At 34.8% G+C, this 18,551-nt stretch overlaps 1 protein-coding gene across 1 annotated transcript in view; it reads right to left on the reverse strand.

Moving 5' to 3' along the window:
- Window positions 1–5,294: 5,294 nt before the first annotated feature.
- Window positions 5,295–18,551, reverse strand: part of LOC142983096 (cell adhesion molecule Dscam2-like) — a 153,873-nt gene continuing 140,616 nt past the window's right edge. The window contains exons 16-36 of the mRNA XM_076129927.1: window positions 17,262–17,406; window positions 16,714–16,862; window positions 16,036–16,201; window positions 15,490–15,629; window positions 15,027–15,179; window positions 14,850–14,940; window positions 14,687–14,769; window positions 14,344–14,472; window positions 13,940–14,092; window positions 13,500–13,629; window positions 12,906–13,084; window positions 12,459–12,638; window positions 11,830–12,021; window positions 11,110–11,307; window positions 10,311–10,471; window positions 8,566–8,743; window positions 8,142–8,259; window positions 7,649–7,803; window positions 7,138–7,263; window positions 6,695–6,775; window positions 5,295–6,347 (exon numbers count right to left, since the gene is read on the reverse strand). Coding sequence (XP_075986042.1) covers window positions 6,319–6,347; window positions 6,695–6,775; window positions 7,138–7,263; window positions 7,649–7,803; window positions 8,142–8,259; window positions 8,566–8,743; window positions 10,311–10,471; window positions 11,110–11,307; window positions 11,830–12,021; window positions 12,459–12,638; window positions 12,906–13,084; window positions 13,500–13,629; window positions 13,940–14,092; window positions 14,344–14,472; window positions 14,687–14,769; window positions 14,850–14,940; window positions 15,027–15,179; window positions 15,490–15,629; window positions 16,036–16,201; window positions 16,714–16,862; window positions 17,262–17,406 — 2,936 coding nt within the window. The 3' untranslated portion in view covers window positions 5,295–6,318. The remainder of the gene's footprint in view (window positions 6,348–6,694; window positions 6,776–7,137; window positions 7,264–7,648; window positions 7,804–8,141; window positions 8,260–8,565; window positions 8,744–10,310; window positions 10,472–11,109; window positions 11,308–11,829; window positions 12,022–12,458; window positions 12,639–12,905; window positions 13,085–13,499; window positions 13,630–13,939; window positions 14,093–14,343; window positions 14,473–14,686; window positions 14,770–14,849; window positions 14,941–15,026; window positions 15,180–15,489; window positions 15,630–16,035; window positions 16,202–16,713; window positions 16,863–17,261; window positions 17,407–18,551) is intronic.

The following is an 18,551-nucleotide window of genomic DNA, read 5'->3' on the forward strand; positions in this document are numbered from 1 at the left end:
GTTCTATATCTAGTGTGGACATTGTAAATAGGTTTTTTAGTTTGTTTTATTATTTTAATCGGACTGTCTGATAGGTATAACATTCGGTACCATATAACTATATGAAAACAATGTCAAAAATACATTAAAGCTTACCAAAAATTCTAAGGGTAGTAAATTTACCATGGCTTTTTATTTCTTTTATCACGTTTTTATTAGCTTCGATTGTTTTTATCTTTGTATCAAATACATTGAATGTGTTTTACACCAAGTTTTAAAATTTGAGAACTTTGAGGATCACACAACACAGTTTTTTTGCTTTTGCTAAGGACTCTTATCTAAGCTAGCAATTAAAGTCTAGTCTGATTGATTTTTTGATTTTGAGCTATGTTGTATGCTTAATCTAGTGAAAAACTTTACCAATTCAAGGACGATACTGCATTTTTTTATAGTCAGAACAGAACAGTTTTAGTCCGGAAATATTTAAAAGATATCTTTTAACACAGACAAATCCACAAGCAGAAACCTCTACCACCAAATATTATAATCTATTACAACATTACATAATCAAATAATTTTCCATACAAGCCAACAGTTTCCTGTTTTCCTTCCGTTTTCCTTGCATGTTATAGATATTTAGTCGATAATTTCGGAGGCTGTAATTGACTGAACGTTAATTAGAGGAAGCATATCGTTCGTAATTATAGACGACGGAAACTAAATTCTAAGATGATGTTTTGATATTAAAATTACGATGTTGGTTTAATTTCGGGAATATATTTTTAGGTTGTGAAAATTTTGCGTAATAATGAATAAAATACTATAATTTTTTAATATACTAAGACTGCCAGAGAATCATTAGTAGGTATTTGAATATACACCTACTTCTTGCCATTATACTGCTTGTCCTAGGTCAAAGGAGCGAATTTAAATGCATCAGGCATGTTACCAATTTCGGGATTAAATATTCAGATAAACTAAGAAAACAAACTATGTGAAACAAATTTGCACCATTCTGGAATCGAACTTTAAGTTGCCTGCTAATGTGGCAAAAGTTCTATGTTGCTCACTATTGTTTTGTGTCACCCATAAGAAAATATATTCTAAGAACTTAATATAATAATAAGTAAATGATAATAATATGCTCTCACTATATTATTATGGTCATAATATTCTCTACTTAATTAGTACCCACATCTACTACACTTAAGGCCAAAAGGCGTAACCCAGTACCAAAAAAGCCATGATAAATTGAGTAGAATTAATGAGAGGTCGATTTTCGTCCCAAAATGAGGCGTCCCATCTCGGGATGACATCGCAATCCAGCCGTGTGATTCAACGCTCAGAATAGATTAACCTCATCACTGATAATGGAAGCTGAAGGTTTTGAAGTAATGTAATATTATTTATTTTACATAACGAGCAAGATATATAAAGACTAAACCTCTACAAGCATGCATCTTGAATGTTTCGATAGTGCACTGACTGCTGTTCTCGTGTCTTGAGTTCGTATTCTGAATCGGGTCAAATAGTTAAAACACTTGGTTTTCTGGTAAAAATATCAGTGTTTTTGCAGAGTACAATATTTCAATTAGTTAACCTCCAATTGCATACATGTATTTTTTTAAGACGACTCCTGCAACAGGATTTTTTCTCGTGTCCCGTTACCTAATACTGAAACACGTTACGTTGATCTACCGCCTGATCTTTTGCAGATTGTATTGGAATATTCCACCGGGTTTAACAAGATTGACTAATAGAGAAAGTACCCAGTTATTGCATACACCATGCGTCTAGCTAGTTTTAACGTAATATACCGCAAAATACAACGCAATTTAAGTTAAGATTTTTTTTTTGACAAAGCATACATAATGTTTTGTCGACTACTGTACCACTATTTTTCATCACTAACGGCTACCAACAACCGGCTTGTTATCGAGAAATTTTGTATGAAAATCTGTTCAGCGCCTCTAACGGGCGTCGTAGGAACTATTTTGGCAGTACATTCTAACTGTCAAACTTTCGAATTTCAACAGTATCGACTATAAAAAATCGTGCTACTGATCAACTATTACTCAGCAGAGGAAACAATCGAGCAATCTAACAAATTCAATTGTTTTCACAGAATATTTCAAGCAGAACTTCAGTAGGTATAAAGTTCTACAATTTACCTTTTCGGTAACCAAGTTTGTTGAACGATACGTTCGGCTTTGTAAGCGAAACTTTAAATTGAATGGCACAAATAATGTAAATAAACGGTTGACTTGTCTGCGAGGAGGTTTTTGATATTGTAGACTAGTTTTTGCTTGTGACTCGGCTTGCGTGTTTATGGATTCTTAAGTGTTCTTTGTCCTGACCTAGCAAATAATTTACTATGTCTAAAAACCACAAATTTGATAGCAGAGCATATTATTATCCTATAGATCGATAAGATCCTATAGATTATCTCAAGTAGATTGAATGTATGTTTTCTAAAAGAATTTTAGATCAATCTACTTGAGATCGCGGTCGTGTCAATGTTACTGTTAATATGCTTACCTAGAAATGTATATGATGTTAATATAAATAACACGAACTTTGCGAGTACATAATTATCAATTATCATGGATATAGACTACAACGAAAATTGGCCAAATCATATTATATTTATCTTAGATTAAAAACCATACCCATTTTTAGATTGAAGGATCTTTTTTATCACTAGTAAATTCTTAGAATTCATTGATCTATTAGGTTCACCAAAAACTTGTTAACCCTTTGACGCCAAAGGTTAAACTGAAATTGATCTCCGTCAACTTAATTTTAGACTTCATTGGATAGATTAAAAACGAAACGCGTATCGAAAATTCTGTATTGAGAATTACTTGGTCGTTGAAGGGTCAAAAGATTTTATATTTTCTCTAAGTTGAGATATTATATAATAATCTTCTTTTAAACTTACCAGTTACGATTGTCTTTAGTTTCTTTATTCTTCACTGTACTATACTAATTAATCTAATTCGTTTTATATATGTAAAATTATTATGATAGGATACGGGAATTAACGTAAACCCACATTTTACCTTAGAATACCTAAGGTTTCGGTGCAGGTTGCACCACGGCGAGTGTATTATATATTAAACATGCAACGCGAGAGTTATGATCAAAATTTGTTCCGTAGTTTTGGAATTCATACATTTCTTTAGGGTACGCAAAGTCACCAACCCGCACTTGGACAGCGTGGTGGAGTCAAGACACTTTCTTCATTCGGGAGGAGATCTTTGCCAAGCAAATGGACAGTAATGAGTAAATAAAGTTATGGGTTGTCAGAGCATATTGTACACTCTTTATCATTATGGCTTTTGTAATAGCGGTAGGAAAAACTTTTATCCCTCTTTAATCACTTTCACTGTTCCACTCTAAAACAATATCAAGCCTAATAACATACAAGAAAACTTCAATTGGAACATGCAGAACTGTAGCAAGTACGGTCCCACGAGGCCGAACGAGACCGACCGTAAAATTGGATCCCTCGCTTAAATCGATGACCTAATTTGCAACGATAAAGATACGTTTTTGTTTCACTAAATTTAGAATATCTGTCAAGGTCAAAGTGGAATGAAGTGGTGAGTATAAAAGTAGAAAAAGAATAAATTATTAATGTGACTTAATTCCTTTGACTTAAACGCCTTCTTTATCATTAACCCCCAGTTTCTGAGATACATTTAGCGGTAGTTTATCTATTCAATAGCTTTTTTTATATGAGTTTTGACACTATCGAATAGATAAACTACCGCTAAATGTACCTCAGAAGCCGGGGTAAGTGAACTTACCGTATGACAAGATGTACAGATATAAATGAAGCAAATTCGTTTGCAAGGATCGCACCAAGTGTTGTTCTCTGGTCTCTACCTACCCCTTAAGAAAGTCAGGCGGGGTCGTTTTTTATAAGATTACGCCTCTATATCGTTAGTGTGTCGTAAATTCTCACCATAAGACTCTAATGTGCTAGTTTATATTATGAAGTTACAGTCACTAGTATGAAAATGTAATTTTATGTAAGCTTAGAACACTTTCTTAGCTAGCAACGATAGTAGCTCCCATCATGTTAATTGATAATCATTCATTCTAAACTTGATTTCATTTTCCGCTTGTACTTAAGTAAATTCTTTCAAATTCACATAAATATAATATTACGAGCAAGCCATAAACAATTATCCATTGCCTCACACAATATGGGAATCGAATCTATGACCACGCGTACTACCACAAAACCACCTTCACCAGCAAAAGAAAGCAACCACCTTTTCTGTAACTCACTAATCTGAATTTATTCTGAACACTATTTCAGATATCAAAACCAACAACTATAAACTTCATAATTAACATCAGTTTCTAAAACTTCACTCATTAGTCTCACTATAGAAAAACTAGAAGTGCCTAACGATATCCCCTTTTGAAGTCTTCGCAGCAATTTTTCGGTTGAGAGCACTCTCTAACTAAACGCTTGTTTGAAACGATATCAGTTGAAAACTTTTACGTTGAAAGTTTCCCAAACATTTTCGTTACTTTAATAGACTTTGGTACTTAAATATTGTAAGATAGTTTTTTTGTGGTTTCTTTTTGAAGAGTTATTGAGTACATTTTGTTTGGATTTGGTTGAGTTTGGGTTGATGAAGTGTATTGAAATACTATTAATACTAAGTGTTTAGCAGATTTTTGTATCACAAGTACGAGATTAGTTTATCAATGTCTTGTCAATTTCAACCAATTTTCAAAACATGGGACGGCGACAAGAACATTTTTTTTATAACCCGTTACTGTCCCACTGCAGGGCAAGGGTCTCCTCCCAAACGAGGGGGAGGGGTTTAGGCCTCGAGTCCGCCACGCTGGCCAAGTGCGGGTTGGGGACTTTTATAATTATCATGAGTAATAAGGCAGTACTTGTGGGACTATTTGCATAGTTAGCATAACAAAAATGTATAACGAGAACCCGTGACTTTCATCTGGTAAAGTTGATCTAAGAGGACATTTTCCAGCTAGATAAAAATTCTGTGTCGTGATAATTTTTTGCAATGTTTCATTTACTATCTTCAAGTTATTTTTTTGTGTTGTTTGAATACTTACTTGCCTATATAGGATTGCCGAAAGTAAGCCAATCAGACGGAAATGGCAAATATATCAAGGAGGCAAAAGTATTTCCAGCAGCATACTAGTTCCTACGGCACCCGCTAGAGGTGCTGATCAGATTTTCATACAAATTTTCTCCATAGGTTGCGCTACCGATTAGTGTAAAATGTTGGTTATTAAGATTGTGGAGCAAAATAAAACAAACATTAGTATACTAACATTTAATATTTTCGAAATTTTATTTCTATAGTAAATCGAGGATTTACACATTATTACAAAATAAACGTTAAACAATCAGTCTTTTTGAAGATAATTAATTTTTCAATTTGTTTTTTTTTCTACTTTATTCCCGTTTCCTTAGTTTCAGACATTCACAGAAAACAAAAATCAAATTTACACATTCAGTTATAAAATTTCATACATAAAGGGTTACTTATTTCATTTCATACAAATTGATTAAAATCCACATTTCCAAGCGTAACTCGTGCTTTATTTATTTTATTAGTAAAATGAAGTTGGCAGTGTATTTTTATTCGAAGTATATTGTAGATTTTGGACTATTGATATGCTTTGTTTCATTAAAAAGTATTATTATGAACAATCCATACTTAAAATCTGGCAGTCAGTTTCTTAGTTAAAAAATCGTTTTAAATGTACTAATGCAATTACAACCTGTCGTCAAACAACGAACTCATTAAAGTCCTTTAAAAAGGTACTATTACTTCATCCTAGAAGCAAATTATATGTCTGAAGACTATGAAACTGGTAATTATTAATTTATCTACTTATAAATAAAATTACAGAACTACTACATACACAGATCAACTATTCAAAAGAACAATGTCGTCGAAAACAAAATACAGAAACTGAAACAGGATTTTTGAAACAGCCGCACACAGATTTCTGAAATTCAATTTCAATTTTCCTTTTTTGACATAATCATCTTCTTTAATAAAGGTTACAAAAAATGTTTCTTAATTTTATACATTTTTAAACATTATATTACAAAACTTACTCTAAATTATATTTAAAAGTCGTTCGTACCAATTTTGGAGATTTTTTCGTTATTGATTAAGATGAAAGATTTGATTTCAAACAAAAATCTATGTTAAAAGTATTCCAGTGACTAGATTTTTATTATATTATAATACAGCTATTATAAAATTGAGTTTTAAGTTGATATGAACACAACCTTTTCAAAATTATTTACTAATTCAACTGTTGTTTCAGCTACCTATGGTGTGGTACTCTGCACGCTTCTGAAATAGAAAAGATTTATTAAATATCATACCATATACGTATATTAAAAAACAAGTAAAACATTTACGTATTAGTATGTAAATACTAGTAAATATTTGTACGTGTGGTACAAAAATACCTCTATCCTTCATACGTGCAAACATTATCGTTTCGTTTATCATTGAAAACGTTTCAAATCTCCCATTCCATCGTCAATGGCCAATACTTTATTTTTTATATATTATGTATAACGAAATAACCACAATTGTCTTTTATAATTATACAACCTACATACCCTTACACGGAAGTATAAACGGTAAATTTCAATTTTTTATAAAAGAAACGGAATAGGAATATGAAAACTTACTTCTAGGAGCACTTTTTAAAGTTGTTGTTCGAGATACGCAGTCACTTTCTTCAGACTCCGATCTCATTTGAAAGCTTGTTTCTGGAACACATAAATAAATAATCTAATTACAATAAGTCAACTTCAACTCATATGGGAAAAGTCATAGTCAAGTTAACTTTTGTTTGTACACAAATTATTGATTTTTTTATCATTTTGTAATTGTGTAAATTTTAATTTAGTTTAATGTTCCTGTAAATAATATAATATCTATGTAAATATTCACCTTATAAAAAGAAATTTGAACCACAATGTGAAGAAGTTGCGAAGATATTGAATTTTGCATCGGCGTTTTTGTGACTGTACAATCTTAGTTATAATTATAAGCACACAAATATCTTCAGTGACTTAAGATATACCACGAGCTAAGGCTTAGTTACATGAAATTCTCTTTTTTCACTTACCACTGTCATATCTAGATTTGCTGTTACCAGGTAAATGTACCCTATTCGGTACTTCCTGGTTCTCAACGTGTCCAAACGTGCGGAACCCTATTGCAAATTGAGCGTATGGACTTATTTCGTATAGTTCTGAAACAAAGTTAACATACTAAATACAATACGATGAACCAATGCATAATTATGGAAGACATAGGAACATATGCAGTGCTCCCAACGTGTTACAATTATTGTAATCACTATAGGTAGTAAAATAAATAAATATCCAATTTTAAGATTTCTTGTTAAGAGACGAATAATATCGTATGCACTCGTACTCTGTAGTAACAAAAGTATATTTTTAGGTGCAACAACATACAAAAACCTACAATTCTGATAACAAAATCTAAACGTAAATGGAATATCATTCGTCAGTAACATTGAAGACATCTTTGCCTTCAAAATCACAAACATCTTCAACAATCTCTCTTTCTCTCTTACACTCATTCTACCACTTCCCATCTCTTTCTAAACTCACCATGTTTATTATCAGCCGTCAGATGCACAGGTGTACTATAAACTCTATTGTTCATATCAGTCGGTACACTCTGCGGTGTGTTCACTGTCACGTTACTACGTTCAGACTTGCATTCTGCTGTTAAAGAGTTCCTGTATTCTGTTAGGTGTTGATGGCTGCAAGAAATAACAAAGAAGTCAATTCATACTTTGATGAACAGATTAATAGTAAACTAATAATTTTAGACGTCTTTTTTTTCTGAGGAATACTGAGTGTGAAAGTGGGGAAGCATTTTTATCTTAAGTTTGTGCAAGGCGCAAACGAAGTGTGACGTCAACAAGGCTATTTCGCAGCAGTTGCACAAAATAAAACGTTTCGTTCACAGAATCCAGACAGCACTAGAGCGTTTAGATGAAATACAAAGTAATCAAATACTCTGGCGAAGGGCTGAAGATAATTTTAAACACAGCGGAGCTTCCGATTTGATATTAAGACGTAACTGTGAGCAACTTACTTATGCCTTTTGACTAGAATATATACGCATGTTAGCGAGCAAATCATCAGTAATATTGAACTGCAGATGATCACCAACATGTTCAAATCCAGGAACTCAGAGGGCGGTCCTATTGATTCTGCAATGCAAAGAAAAATAAACCTAATGTCAACAAGTTAACCAATAAATATTTCAAATGGCAGAGATTGCTAGAGAAAAATTGAGATTCTTGCAATCATGCATCATCTTCGGTTTGGTTGATGTTTCGGCGTAAATTGTACTGGACATGACCACAAGTGCTAACCAGCTGACGGCTGCTGATGAACCCAGTCAAAGAAAACCATTGCAAACGCGTAGAGAATTTAATAGAATATTCTAACGAAAAAATGTCTATAGGAAGTTTGATAAATCTCTCGATTAAGCTATTTTACTAGCTTTTACTTACCTCCTAAAACAGTAGTAGTAGCATAACTATACAATGACGTAGATATTCCAGCTGCGTTCTCCGCGCTCACTCGTATGTGATACCACTGAGCTGGTATTAACTCTGCTAGCACGAAGGAATTCGGCTGATTGAGGATTGAGGGAGAGATGTAGTGGTTCCAGGTCTGGTCTATTTGAGGCTGGAAAAAGGCAAATGATTTCGGCGTTAACAACCAACCAATATAACACTTAGAAATTGGTAATGTGCTTCCCAAAAAAACTAATGCCATTTCCACTTTATCAATAAAAAAAAAACAATCGTTGTCTGACTTCTTTGTGCCGCCACGGGTACAAGGCTGTGTATATATAAATTAATGTAATTTTATGTATGTAACATTTGTAATTTTTTTTATCAAACACTTTATAACTACACTAGCTGACCCGTGCGGCTTTGCTCGCGTGAATTTCGTACTGTTGGTTATTCGTTTGAGCACGCGAATTGCTAAGCACTACACACCTACACATAAAAATGCTTACAACTCTTTTGTCAACTAATGGTTATTTACGAAAGGGACCCGAAGAGCACACAATGTGACACAGGCTCAGGCAGGCCTGATTTCCTGTGGTTACCTTCTTTTCCTCTCTCGTCTGTATCCGTACCAGTTTACAGTGTAAAATATAATACCTTATTATAGACTGACCATTGCTTACCCGTCTGGATTCAGAATATTATTATAGGTACAGACAGACCTATCTGTGCCGGAGCTCTTCGCACGCGTAATAATGTAGGTATACTTGCGATGATACGTCCGAAACCGCGTAACCCGTAATTATTTTTTATATATCATCCGTTGTTTATTTTTTAAAACTTACCACATAGTCTGTTTCTTAGCTATCCAATTTATTTCCTTAATGCAACCAATTAATTTGGTTACGTGTTACGAACTACAACGCCATCTGTTAGTTGCGGCGAAAAACGACAACAAACGAAATTACTCGGTTTGCCATCTATGATATCCCGACCGCACCGGACGCACGAACCAACATTTTTGTGTAATATATCATTCAACATTTATGTTCGAAAATCTTATAAATGTATAGCCTGTTTTAAAGGTATTTTTTTTTACAATAAAGCAATCAAAATAAATTAATTAGGAAAAACATGCTGTGTTGCGGACTAAAACGCCATCTATTGGTTGGTGCGAACAACAGGTATCGATACGGCAGGCGCCGCGAATATTGCGAATGTTGTGAAATGGATTCGCAACGCCATCTATGGTATCTTTAGGGAAACGCAGGTTCGAAAGATTTCTACGTATTTTTTTCAATTTTCTAAAAATCTATGAAAAATTATGCGATAAAAAGTATCCTAGAAATTGCTCCACTACTTATTCTATGCATATAGCAAATTTCAGTGCGTTCTATCCGGTAGTTTTTACGTGATAGCGACACATACAGACGGAGGACAGACAGATAGACAGACAGACAGAAAAGAAAATTATAAATTGCAGATTCGGTATCAGTATCCGTTACTAAACATCTCCCATTGGTTTTTTTTTAAATATATTCAATGTACAGAATTGACCTCTCTACAGATTTATTATAAGTAATAGATGTTTCAACAAATAATTAATTTCTTGTCTTCCAAGATTCTTATATTCTGAAATCTATATTTGCAGCTGACCATCCAAACGACTTTTTTATACTAAAATGCTGCCGAAAGATTTAGTGGGTCATTCGGTCTTTTTTAATAGAAAATATTCTTACCAGTCTGTTGTCAGCTTTCCTCCAAACTTTACTGCCGTACTCTTTGAAGTCTACGTCAAACCTTGTGATTTCACATCCATTATCATCCCACCCGCTTAGTTGTATATAAATATGTGTTGCGTTACTCCAGAACCATTCTGTACTGGTTGGTGAAATTGGTACTGTGAAACAGAAGAATATTTTTTAACCATTGAAGAGGAATTAGGAATATTTTTTCTGTTGAATATAGTACCTATTCTCCTTTTCGACCATAAGACATTAATTGTACAATAGTTGTATATATTGTGCTGTTCACTTAATAAGTGCTTTAAGGCATAGCATCATTTTGGTTTTTTAGTACATAATTCTAACATAAAACCAGCACACGCTAAGTCAAATCAAAGAATTACCACGACCTCCTTTGCAGTGGTCGCATGCATGACTATATTCTAAGGAATAACTGAAGTTATGCAAAAAAAATATCTAAAATTTACTAGACCAGGTATAGACAATAATCTGTCAAATAAATTTCTTCTTATAGGTACTTACTGAGGCGCCCATAGCCAGTTGCGCTCACCGGTCGGTAAACGATCTGTGGGTAAGCAACCGTTGGCGCGGTCATTCCATAGATGGGTGACCGCATAGTGGTATTTGAGCTTGGCGTCTGCGTGCTTCGGAAGGCACGTAAAAAGTCGGTCCCGGCTTTTGTCTACTAAGATAACAGTCGTTAAGCCATGTCAAAGGCCTCTCGGGCGGCTTGAACAACTTTGACACTTGGTTGACCACTAACCATACGAAAAACAAACAAACAGGTACTTACTTCCACCCAATGTCGTAGCATCAACATAAGTAGGCTGCGACGCTCCCACACTGTTCGCTGCTGTCATTCTAATTGAGTACTTTGTACCACACTTTAAACCTTGAAGAGTGTACTCCTGGATCCCTTGGATTGATGTTCCTTTACTAGACCACGCGTCTTGCCAACTGCCGTTTGCTTCTTTCCATGTTAGATTGTAACCTGTAAAGACGAGTTACTGGTATATAGGATAAAGTTTTTCTATTGCATGATTCGCTAGCGTTTACTACTCTGAACGTAATTCCTCAAGAAGTAAAGCCGTCAAAAATTTTATCATAATAATAATTATTAGTTTCGGCCAAACGATCATACACAGAAATAAAAATATACAGAAAAATAACAGAAATAAACAAAATAGATTGAGATCATTTATTAATTATTTATTTTCAGTCGATGCAATTATAAAGCAAATAATTTCGTTTAAGCTTCTTTTAACATCTTATTAAAACAAAGCCATAATCTTGAACCTCATGACTGACCAAAGTGATAAATGTAACTTTAGTCAGCTGGAGAACATTTCTTTCTAAGCCAAGGAATGCATGGTTAATATTTTCGTTCCTATCACGCTTTTTCATGAAGCTAGCTGATTTTTTAATACCTCGATATACATAGAGTACTGAAATTACAAGCGGTTCCAATTCAGAAAAATACCAGCTTTAAATTTACATTAAGCAATCTACTTACTAATTTTCTGCGCCCTTCCCCCAATCTTCGTCGGCAGCTCCCACTGCAGATGTATCGCGTTCTTATGTGACGTCACTCTCAAGCTTGGCGGCTCTGGGGTCGGTAGCACTGAGACCGAGTACGACACTGAGTCTGAGCCGTACAGGTTCTTTGCGAGGCACGTGTAGTTGCCGCTTAGGGATTGGTCTATGTCTGAAAGATGGAGAAATTTGATTCAATATACATAGATTGCACTTACATAGAAGAGTTTGGTACAAAGACCAACTGAATCTATGCAGGTTTAGTATTTAAATCTTTTGCAGCTATTTAAGTCTACAGTTTGCACGGTATTTGAGTTATTAACCCTGAGGAACTCCACAGTTTTACATTGACAAAATACGCATAAAGACAAAACCCCAGCATAGACGAGTTTGGGTTTATTTATAAAGTTTGTGATAAGACAAACTAATTATAAGCAAGCAAAGCATTCTGTTAATTTCTGCTTTAGTCTTTAGATGCGACTGAAGAAACTATTGAAAAAAAAATTGTAAACTATTGCATTTATTTGACGAAATCACCTGCAGATTAAGACGTGGTATAAAATTAATAATGTCCTTTCTAGAAAATAAATTTGATATTATTATACTTACTATTAATGAGAAGACTGTCATCATGGTTCCTCGTGAACCGGGGATGGTGTGTGATGATGTTGTGTTTGTGGTACCACACGGTGCGAGGTGGCGGTACACCCACACACTGACACACCAGTAACAAGGAACTTCCAACGCCTACCGACATGGGACCACCTAATGACGCTACTCCGGCTACGACTGTAACAAAAAGAATATAGGCAATAGGCATTGGTTTTAAGTTAAGTATTGCAATTGAAAATGTTAGGCATTCCTCTGAAATGTATTGAATGAAAAGTTACAGTCAACAGTTAAAATCTCTTTGCTTGGGACTCTTATTTACGAAAAACGGTTAAATTTGGCCATTTTCCGATAAGACATACTATCCAAATATTGGCAAAATCTTTGAAAAGCTCAGCACCAACATTCATTAAATTATTTTTTACTAATATAAATTAATCTACATACCTTTAGAACTCAAATCAATATGCACTCGATTACTCGGCGCTCCCTCTCCCACAGCAGTATGAGCTCTCACAAATATTTCATACTGTCTGCCAGTAGAGAGACCTGATAGAGGATACGTTAGGTGCCGTAATGATGTTTCTAGGGTAGCTTCCACTCGGTAGCTTTGTGGAGACATTGTACTAAAAAAGAAAAGTAGGATATGCTTTAACAATTCTGGTAATTACTTCCAGAAATAATGTTTGGTCACGGAGGCGTGTTTTTTCTGAAAAAATAAATGCTCTTGGAGTAAAGTTTCATTTAAATAAGCCATTCATTGTAATTTACTTATAGGGTGGTGATATTTGGCTACGATACCCAGTATCATTAACATAAGCGAAATGCTTAAGAGATTATCTGGTAGTGGTCAAGTGTGTGAACAAAATACTCAGGGCCATCTTTGATTAAATCATTTTCAGTATCTACTGTGACCATATTCTCTCTGCGAGGACCAAGACCGCAAATTTTACCTATTTTTAAATTTTTAAAGACACACGAGAAATCAAAAGAAATTATCGCCTAACAATAAAGTTAATAAAAATGCAATACGAATTTTACCTTGACACTGGTTTCACGTACACAGTGTAATGAGTGATGTCTCCATTTGGTTGTTCAGGTCTCTTCCAACTGACTAGTAAAGAGGTGGATGATGACACCAATACTTTGATAGCTGATGGTGGGCCTGGTACTGAAATAAATAATAAAGCATTTTTAGGACTGTCCGAGGCTTCACTTGTACACGGTTCCAGTTTACAGTAATTCATTGATTAGTTTGAACAGTAAATGGAACCTGTTTTATATTCAATTGGGATAGAAACACAATTTTAATATTACTCGGTCTTACTATAAAGCCAATTGAATGGTCTGCATTCATATTCCATGATTCTTTATTTTTACTATCATACACAGCAGTGCTGATCTGGTCGATGTGAATCGAGGATAACAAAGAGCTGGTGCATCTTAGAATTCAATTAAATTTATTTGTGTTTATAACTTACCATCTTGCAAAGTAGTGCAGACAATAGGATAGGAGAAAGGTCCTAGGCCGTAATTTGAGAATCCTGCTACTTTAACGGTGTAGTTTGTATATTTTAGTAATGCTTGTAGGTACAGCTCAGTGTGAGGCGAGCTTATATTCTGCCACGGACCATCTGAAATAAGATATATAACATTTAAATATATAACTTTATTACTCAGTTAAGTTTCTTCCATGTGGAGTCACGAAGAAGAATATCAAAACGGGTAATTATCAAGCCTTTCTTGGTTAATTCGATAATAAATTCTAAAATAAATAAAATGTATGGGCATCGCAGTCATAATTCTCTTAAGACAATCTGTTCTTTGAATGCAACAATCAAATATCTCTAAAGTATATCTATCAATAATACTTTCTTTCTCTCACCTTCAGTACTAAAATATACAGAATATCCGAGCAAGGAAGTTCCTTGCGCTGTAATAGGCTGCCAAGCTATCCTCAATGACGATGACGACACTCCTCGACATTCTACTCCCGATGGAGGCTGTTCAGGGGCTGGAACATAATGAATTATCGGTGTCAATAAATGTTTGTAGAGGAAAATCTTTGATAAATGTGATTTACGTTTTTCTTGGGCCTAACGAACAAAACAGAATTGGAAGAGTTTTTCAACAGTGATTATGATCGTGAGCTGTTAATGTTATCAGCGCTTAATTCAAGCCTTTTAAGTAAGTAAGATTAAAAGTTGACTTAATTATAAAGAACTCACCTCCTTCTCTCGTTGTTTGATAAACTGACAACGAGAACGGGCCGTTACCAGCTGAATTGAAGGCACTTACTGATACTGCATAACTGAAAGAGGAAAAAATTATCATATGAGTATATCTTCAAATGCCATCGTTTGTTGACTCTTAGGATAAAAAAGGACTCACCGCATATTCTTAAGTAATCCACTTAGCGTAGTTTCTTGTTTGCCTTTTCTAGACATAACTTTTACCATTTTGGTTTGAGTATCGTTGGGTACTGGAAAAAAATGTTTTTTATGGCTATAGACCCCAAAAATAATGAAAGAAAGGAAAGTACAAAAGTAGCCTTTGAAATATATGTACCTGGTTCTCCACTTAATCTAGGTACAGCTTTAACGTGGTACCCCTGGAGAAGTCCATTGTGACTTTCTCTGGGAGGTGGTAGCCAGGATACCACCAGTTCTCCAGGGTTGTCTGTCTGTTGCACTTGTATTCCTAGTGGCGTCGATGATGGAGCTGAAAAAATATTTTTAATATAAATAATAAGATAAATTGGTCATCTCTCATCAAGGTAGCAATTATAACAGTGATAAAAGAAAAGTGAGTTGAGTTTTGTCCGTGACAAACGACTATTACTGATTTCATCGTTTAAATTTCCAAAAACTGACACTGACAGCGTTTTTTATTGTATGAGTTTTAACGCTATTGAATAGATAAACTGCCGCTAAATGTACTCAGAAACCGGGGGTGACTCTTAAAACTTCAATCCTCGTAACAAATGTGCTTACACTCTGCAGCTATAATGATAAAACTGTTATTTAGGTACCTTCTTGTTGTGTAGTGAAATGTACGGGCTGTGTGAAAGGGCTGAGGTCTACTTGATTTCCTGATGCGATCCTCACTCTGTAGTCCATCGCAGGTTGAAGATCACGCAGTTCTTTACTTTGTCGTACTTCGTTGTCTAGTCTGTAAGATAACAAAAAAATATTTCATAGATATCAGAATACCCTGCATATTATTATTATAATAAGGTGTTTACAAAATGCTTATGCTGAAATTTAAAAGGATTTTTTTGTTGAAATTTGTAAGTTCCATACCGGCCTCAAAGTGACCTGTATTAATGTAACATATTCTTTGATACAGGAGTACAGTATTTACAAGATTTTACAATTCGCGTGGTACCTACCTATAATGGTAAACCGTACCGCAGGGATGTCAATGGGTCTTAATATTTATCTATTCCCATCATTTAACTGGCAATAGCCAAGCTTGGTGTAACTAATTAACTCATAACTTTAACTTTTTTTGAGGTTGGGGTCGGTAAATTTTAAGAAAGCATTCTATTCTAAAACAATTGCTTAAAAGGACTTACCTAGTAATATTAATGCTCTTAGCCGTATCCCACATCATAAAATCGTTCGTTGTATACTGCATAGTGTAGTACTGTACATGAGTGCTGATCGTGTCTCGCCATGACAGTTTAGCTGAGTTGCTGGTCACTGAGTCCACTTGTAAGTCTAAGGGTGGCGTAGGAGGCTCTGAAAATGATAAAAAGTTCTACTTTAGAGTTTGTTTTATCTAAACTATCAAATACATGTTGGACGAGGTTACTCCAATAAACCCAACGCAAGCAATGGTAAGTTGACACCAATGCAAGTCATACTGACTATTTATTGGGCGATCTAAGACCAATGCAGGCAATGAATACGAGTATTGTGCAATGAAAGATATTTTTTGCGAAAATTATTTACCTGGCTTTAACTTTTAAACGTTAACTAAAGTATCTACTATTTTTTTGGGCCTCGAAAAATTACTATTTCGTAGGTAAACTAAATTTATAAAGTAACTGATTGATTTACACTCTAAAATTGGTAAGACATGTGACATAATTATCTCATTTGTAATAAAGACGATGCCACACAATGTGAAGTTTATTTAAATATATGCTGTACATACACATATTCAAACCACCCCTCACCGTATCACCTCTCACTCACACTCATCTATCCATCCCACTCCCCCACACCTAGCACTTAAACCACAAACTCACCCAGTATATCCAAATGCACGTTAAACGCAGCCACTCCATAAGGATTGCTTGCTCTACACTCGTAACTACCACCGTCTCTGCTCTCCACATAGTTAATATTTATCACGCTGTTGAGACCATTGTGAGTCGGCGTCTCTGATATTGTGAGCCTGAAACAAGTATTTTGGTTTTAACGCCATCTGTTGCAGGACTTTTAAACTATTTGGAGTTAGGAGGGTTGAAAATGGGGTGAATATGAAGGGTTGGGTGTTTGCTAAATGTTCTGGAGTGTAATGTAAGATAGTCGCGTTTGTAAATATTCGTAGATGACGTTACTGTGTTTTAAAGGGAAAATGGAATGTGCAATATAAATTCTGATTTTGTTCTCTTTATCTCAACGGATATACAATTTACTATCAGTCACACACACGAGAGCAGCATGAAGCATGATCAACTTGTAAAAAGTTACGTAAATAGTAAAAATCAAGGATTCTGTATGTTAGGCCTGTCCTTTGGTTTTGCATACTCTTACGGGAATGAGGTATGTTATGTATGTATATTTAGTTTACCTGGAAGAAGTAAAATCAATTGGTTTCCCATCCAACGACCACTTTACTCTGATAGGATTGTCTCCCAGCGGTCGGCAGGTCAGTGTTACTGGTAGACCCATCTTAGTCGTCAAGTTAGCACCGACTGACTCGAAGTGCACCGGCTCTAGAAGTAATGTTGTGGTTGAGATACAGTTAACAATAACTGACTGATGAAAATAGGTCAAAGTGATGATGTCTTCCTAGCTGATATTTAGCTAGAGCGGCAAGTTTATAGGGGTTTAGTTATGGTGACCAAAAGTGCATGTAACACAATAGTAAACTTTTATTTAATCACTCCTGTATCCAGGCAATGGTAACCTGTTACAAACGTTTTACCATACGGCCTTTACGTGCTCTCCAAAGCACGGATGTCTGCGACCGCAACTTTCTACTTCTAGACATGCACTGAGAATTTCATGCCAGAAAATTTTGGAATACAGTTTAGGTTAAACCCAAAATTTAAACCTAGGTACGGCAGCCGCATAAGTTAACTGCCACATAGACCTAGATAAGACATTATTTATAGTAACTGTACGGGACAGTTGTTACAGTTACAAATTGGACCCGGTTCCTCAACCATTGCACAACTGACGGGAATACGCCCTAAACACAAGCATGCAGGATTGACTTCAGGAGTTAACAGGATTGGTATCCTGAACGCTAGCAATATCGTAAACAAACATAAATATCAAGTGTAATAGTATTAAATTAATAGTCCAATTCCTAATGGTGGATATTCTATGGTCCAAAGCTTTTTTTAATAAAATAGAAAGGTTTATACAAAATTTTATATTTTTAAACCTAATTGTTCCTTGAGTACAGTAAAAAATACAAGATACGGAACTCCTAAATTTTTATGTTTAGCAAACGTTTTAGTATTTATTTCACCTTCTTATTTTTGACCTTCTTTTTTCATTTTTTTTGCGATTTATTTACAGTTTTTTGCGTAAGCCATGGCATGAGATCTTTTAACGCAGTACGGAATCTTGATAGAAAGGCTGATTGATGTATTAGCACGTATCGATCACGCTGATTGATTGTCTTCTGTTAAAGGAGTTTTTTATACGTTTAAAGCTATTATAGCAACAGTTGCTTTCCCCTTTGAACATGCTATTCAAATATTTTACTATGATCAACGACGAAATTTATTTCTTCCGTTTCATATTGTAAAATTATTTAACTGAATACTGCTTTGTGGTTTATATCAGCTCTTCATAAAAAGAGATTTTACCATTTTTCATGGCGTAAATGTTAAAAATCTAGGTGAAA

This window comes from Anticarsia gemmatalis, chromosome 23 (genome assembly GCF_050436995.1).
Source record: "Anticarsia gemmatalis isolate Benzon Research Colony breed Stoneville strain chromosome 23, ilAntGemm2 primary, whole genome shotgun sequence".
NCBI lineage: Eukaryota > Metazoa > Arthropoda > Insecta > Lepidoptera > Erebidae > Anticarsia > Anticarsia gemmatalis.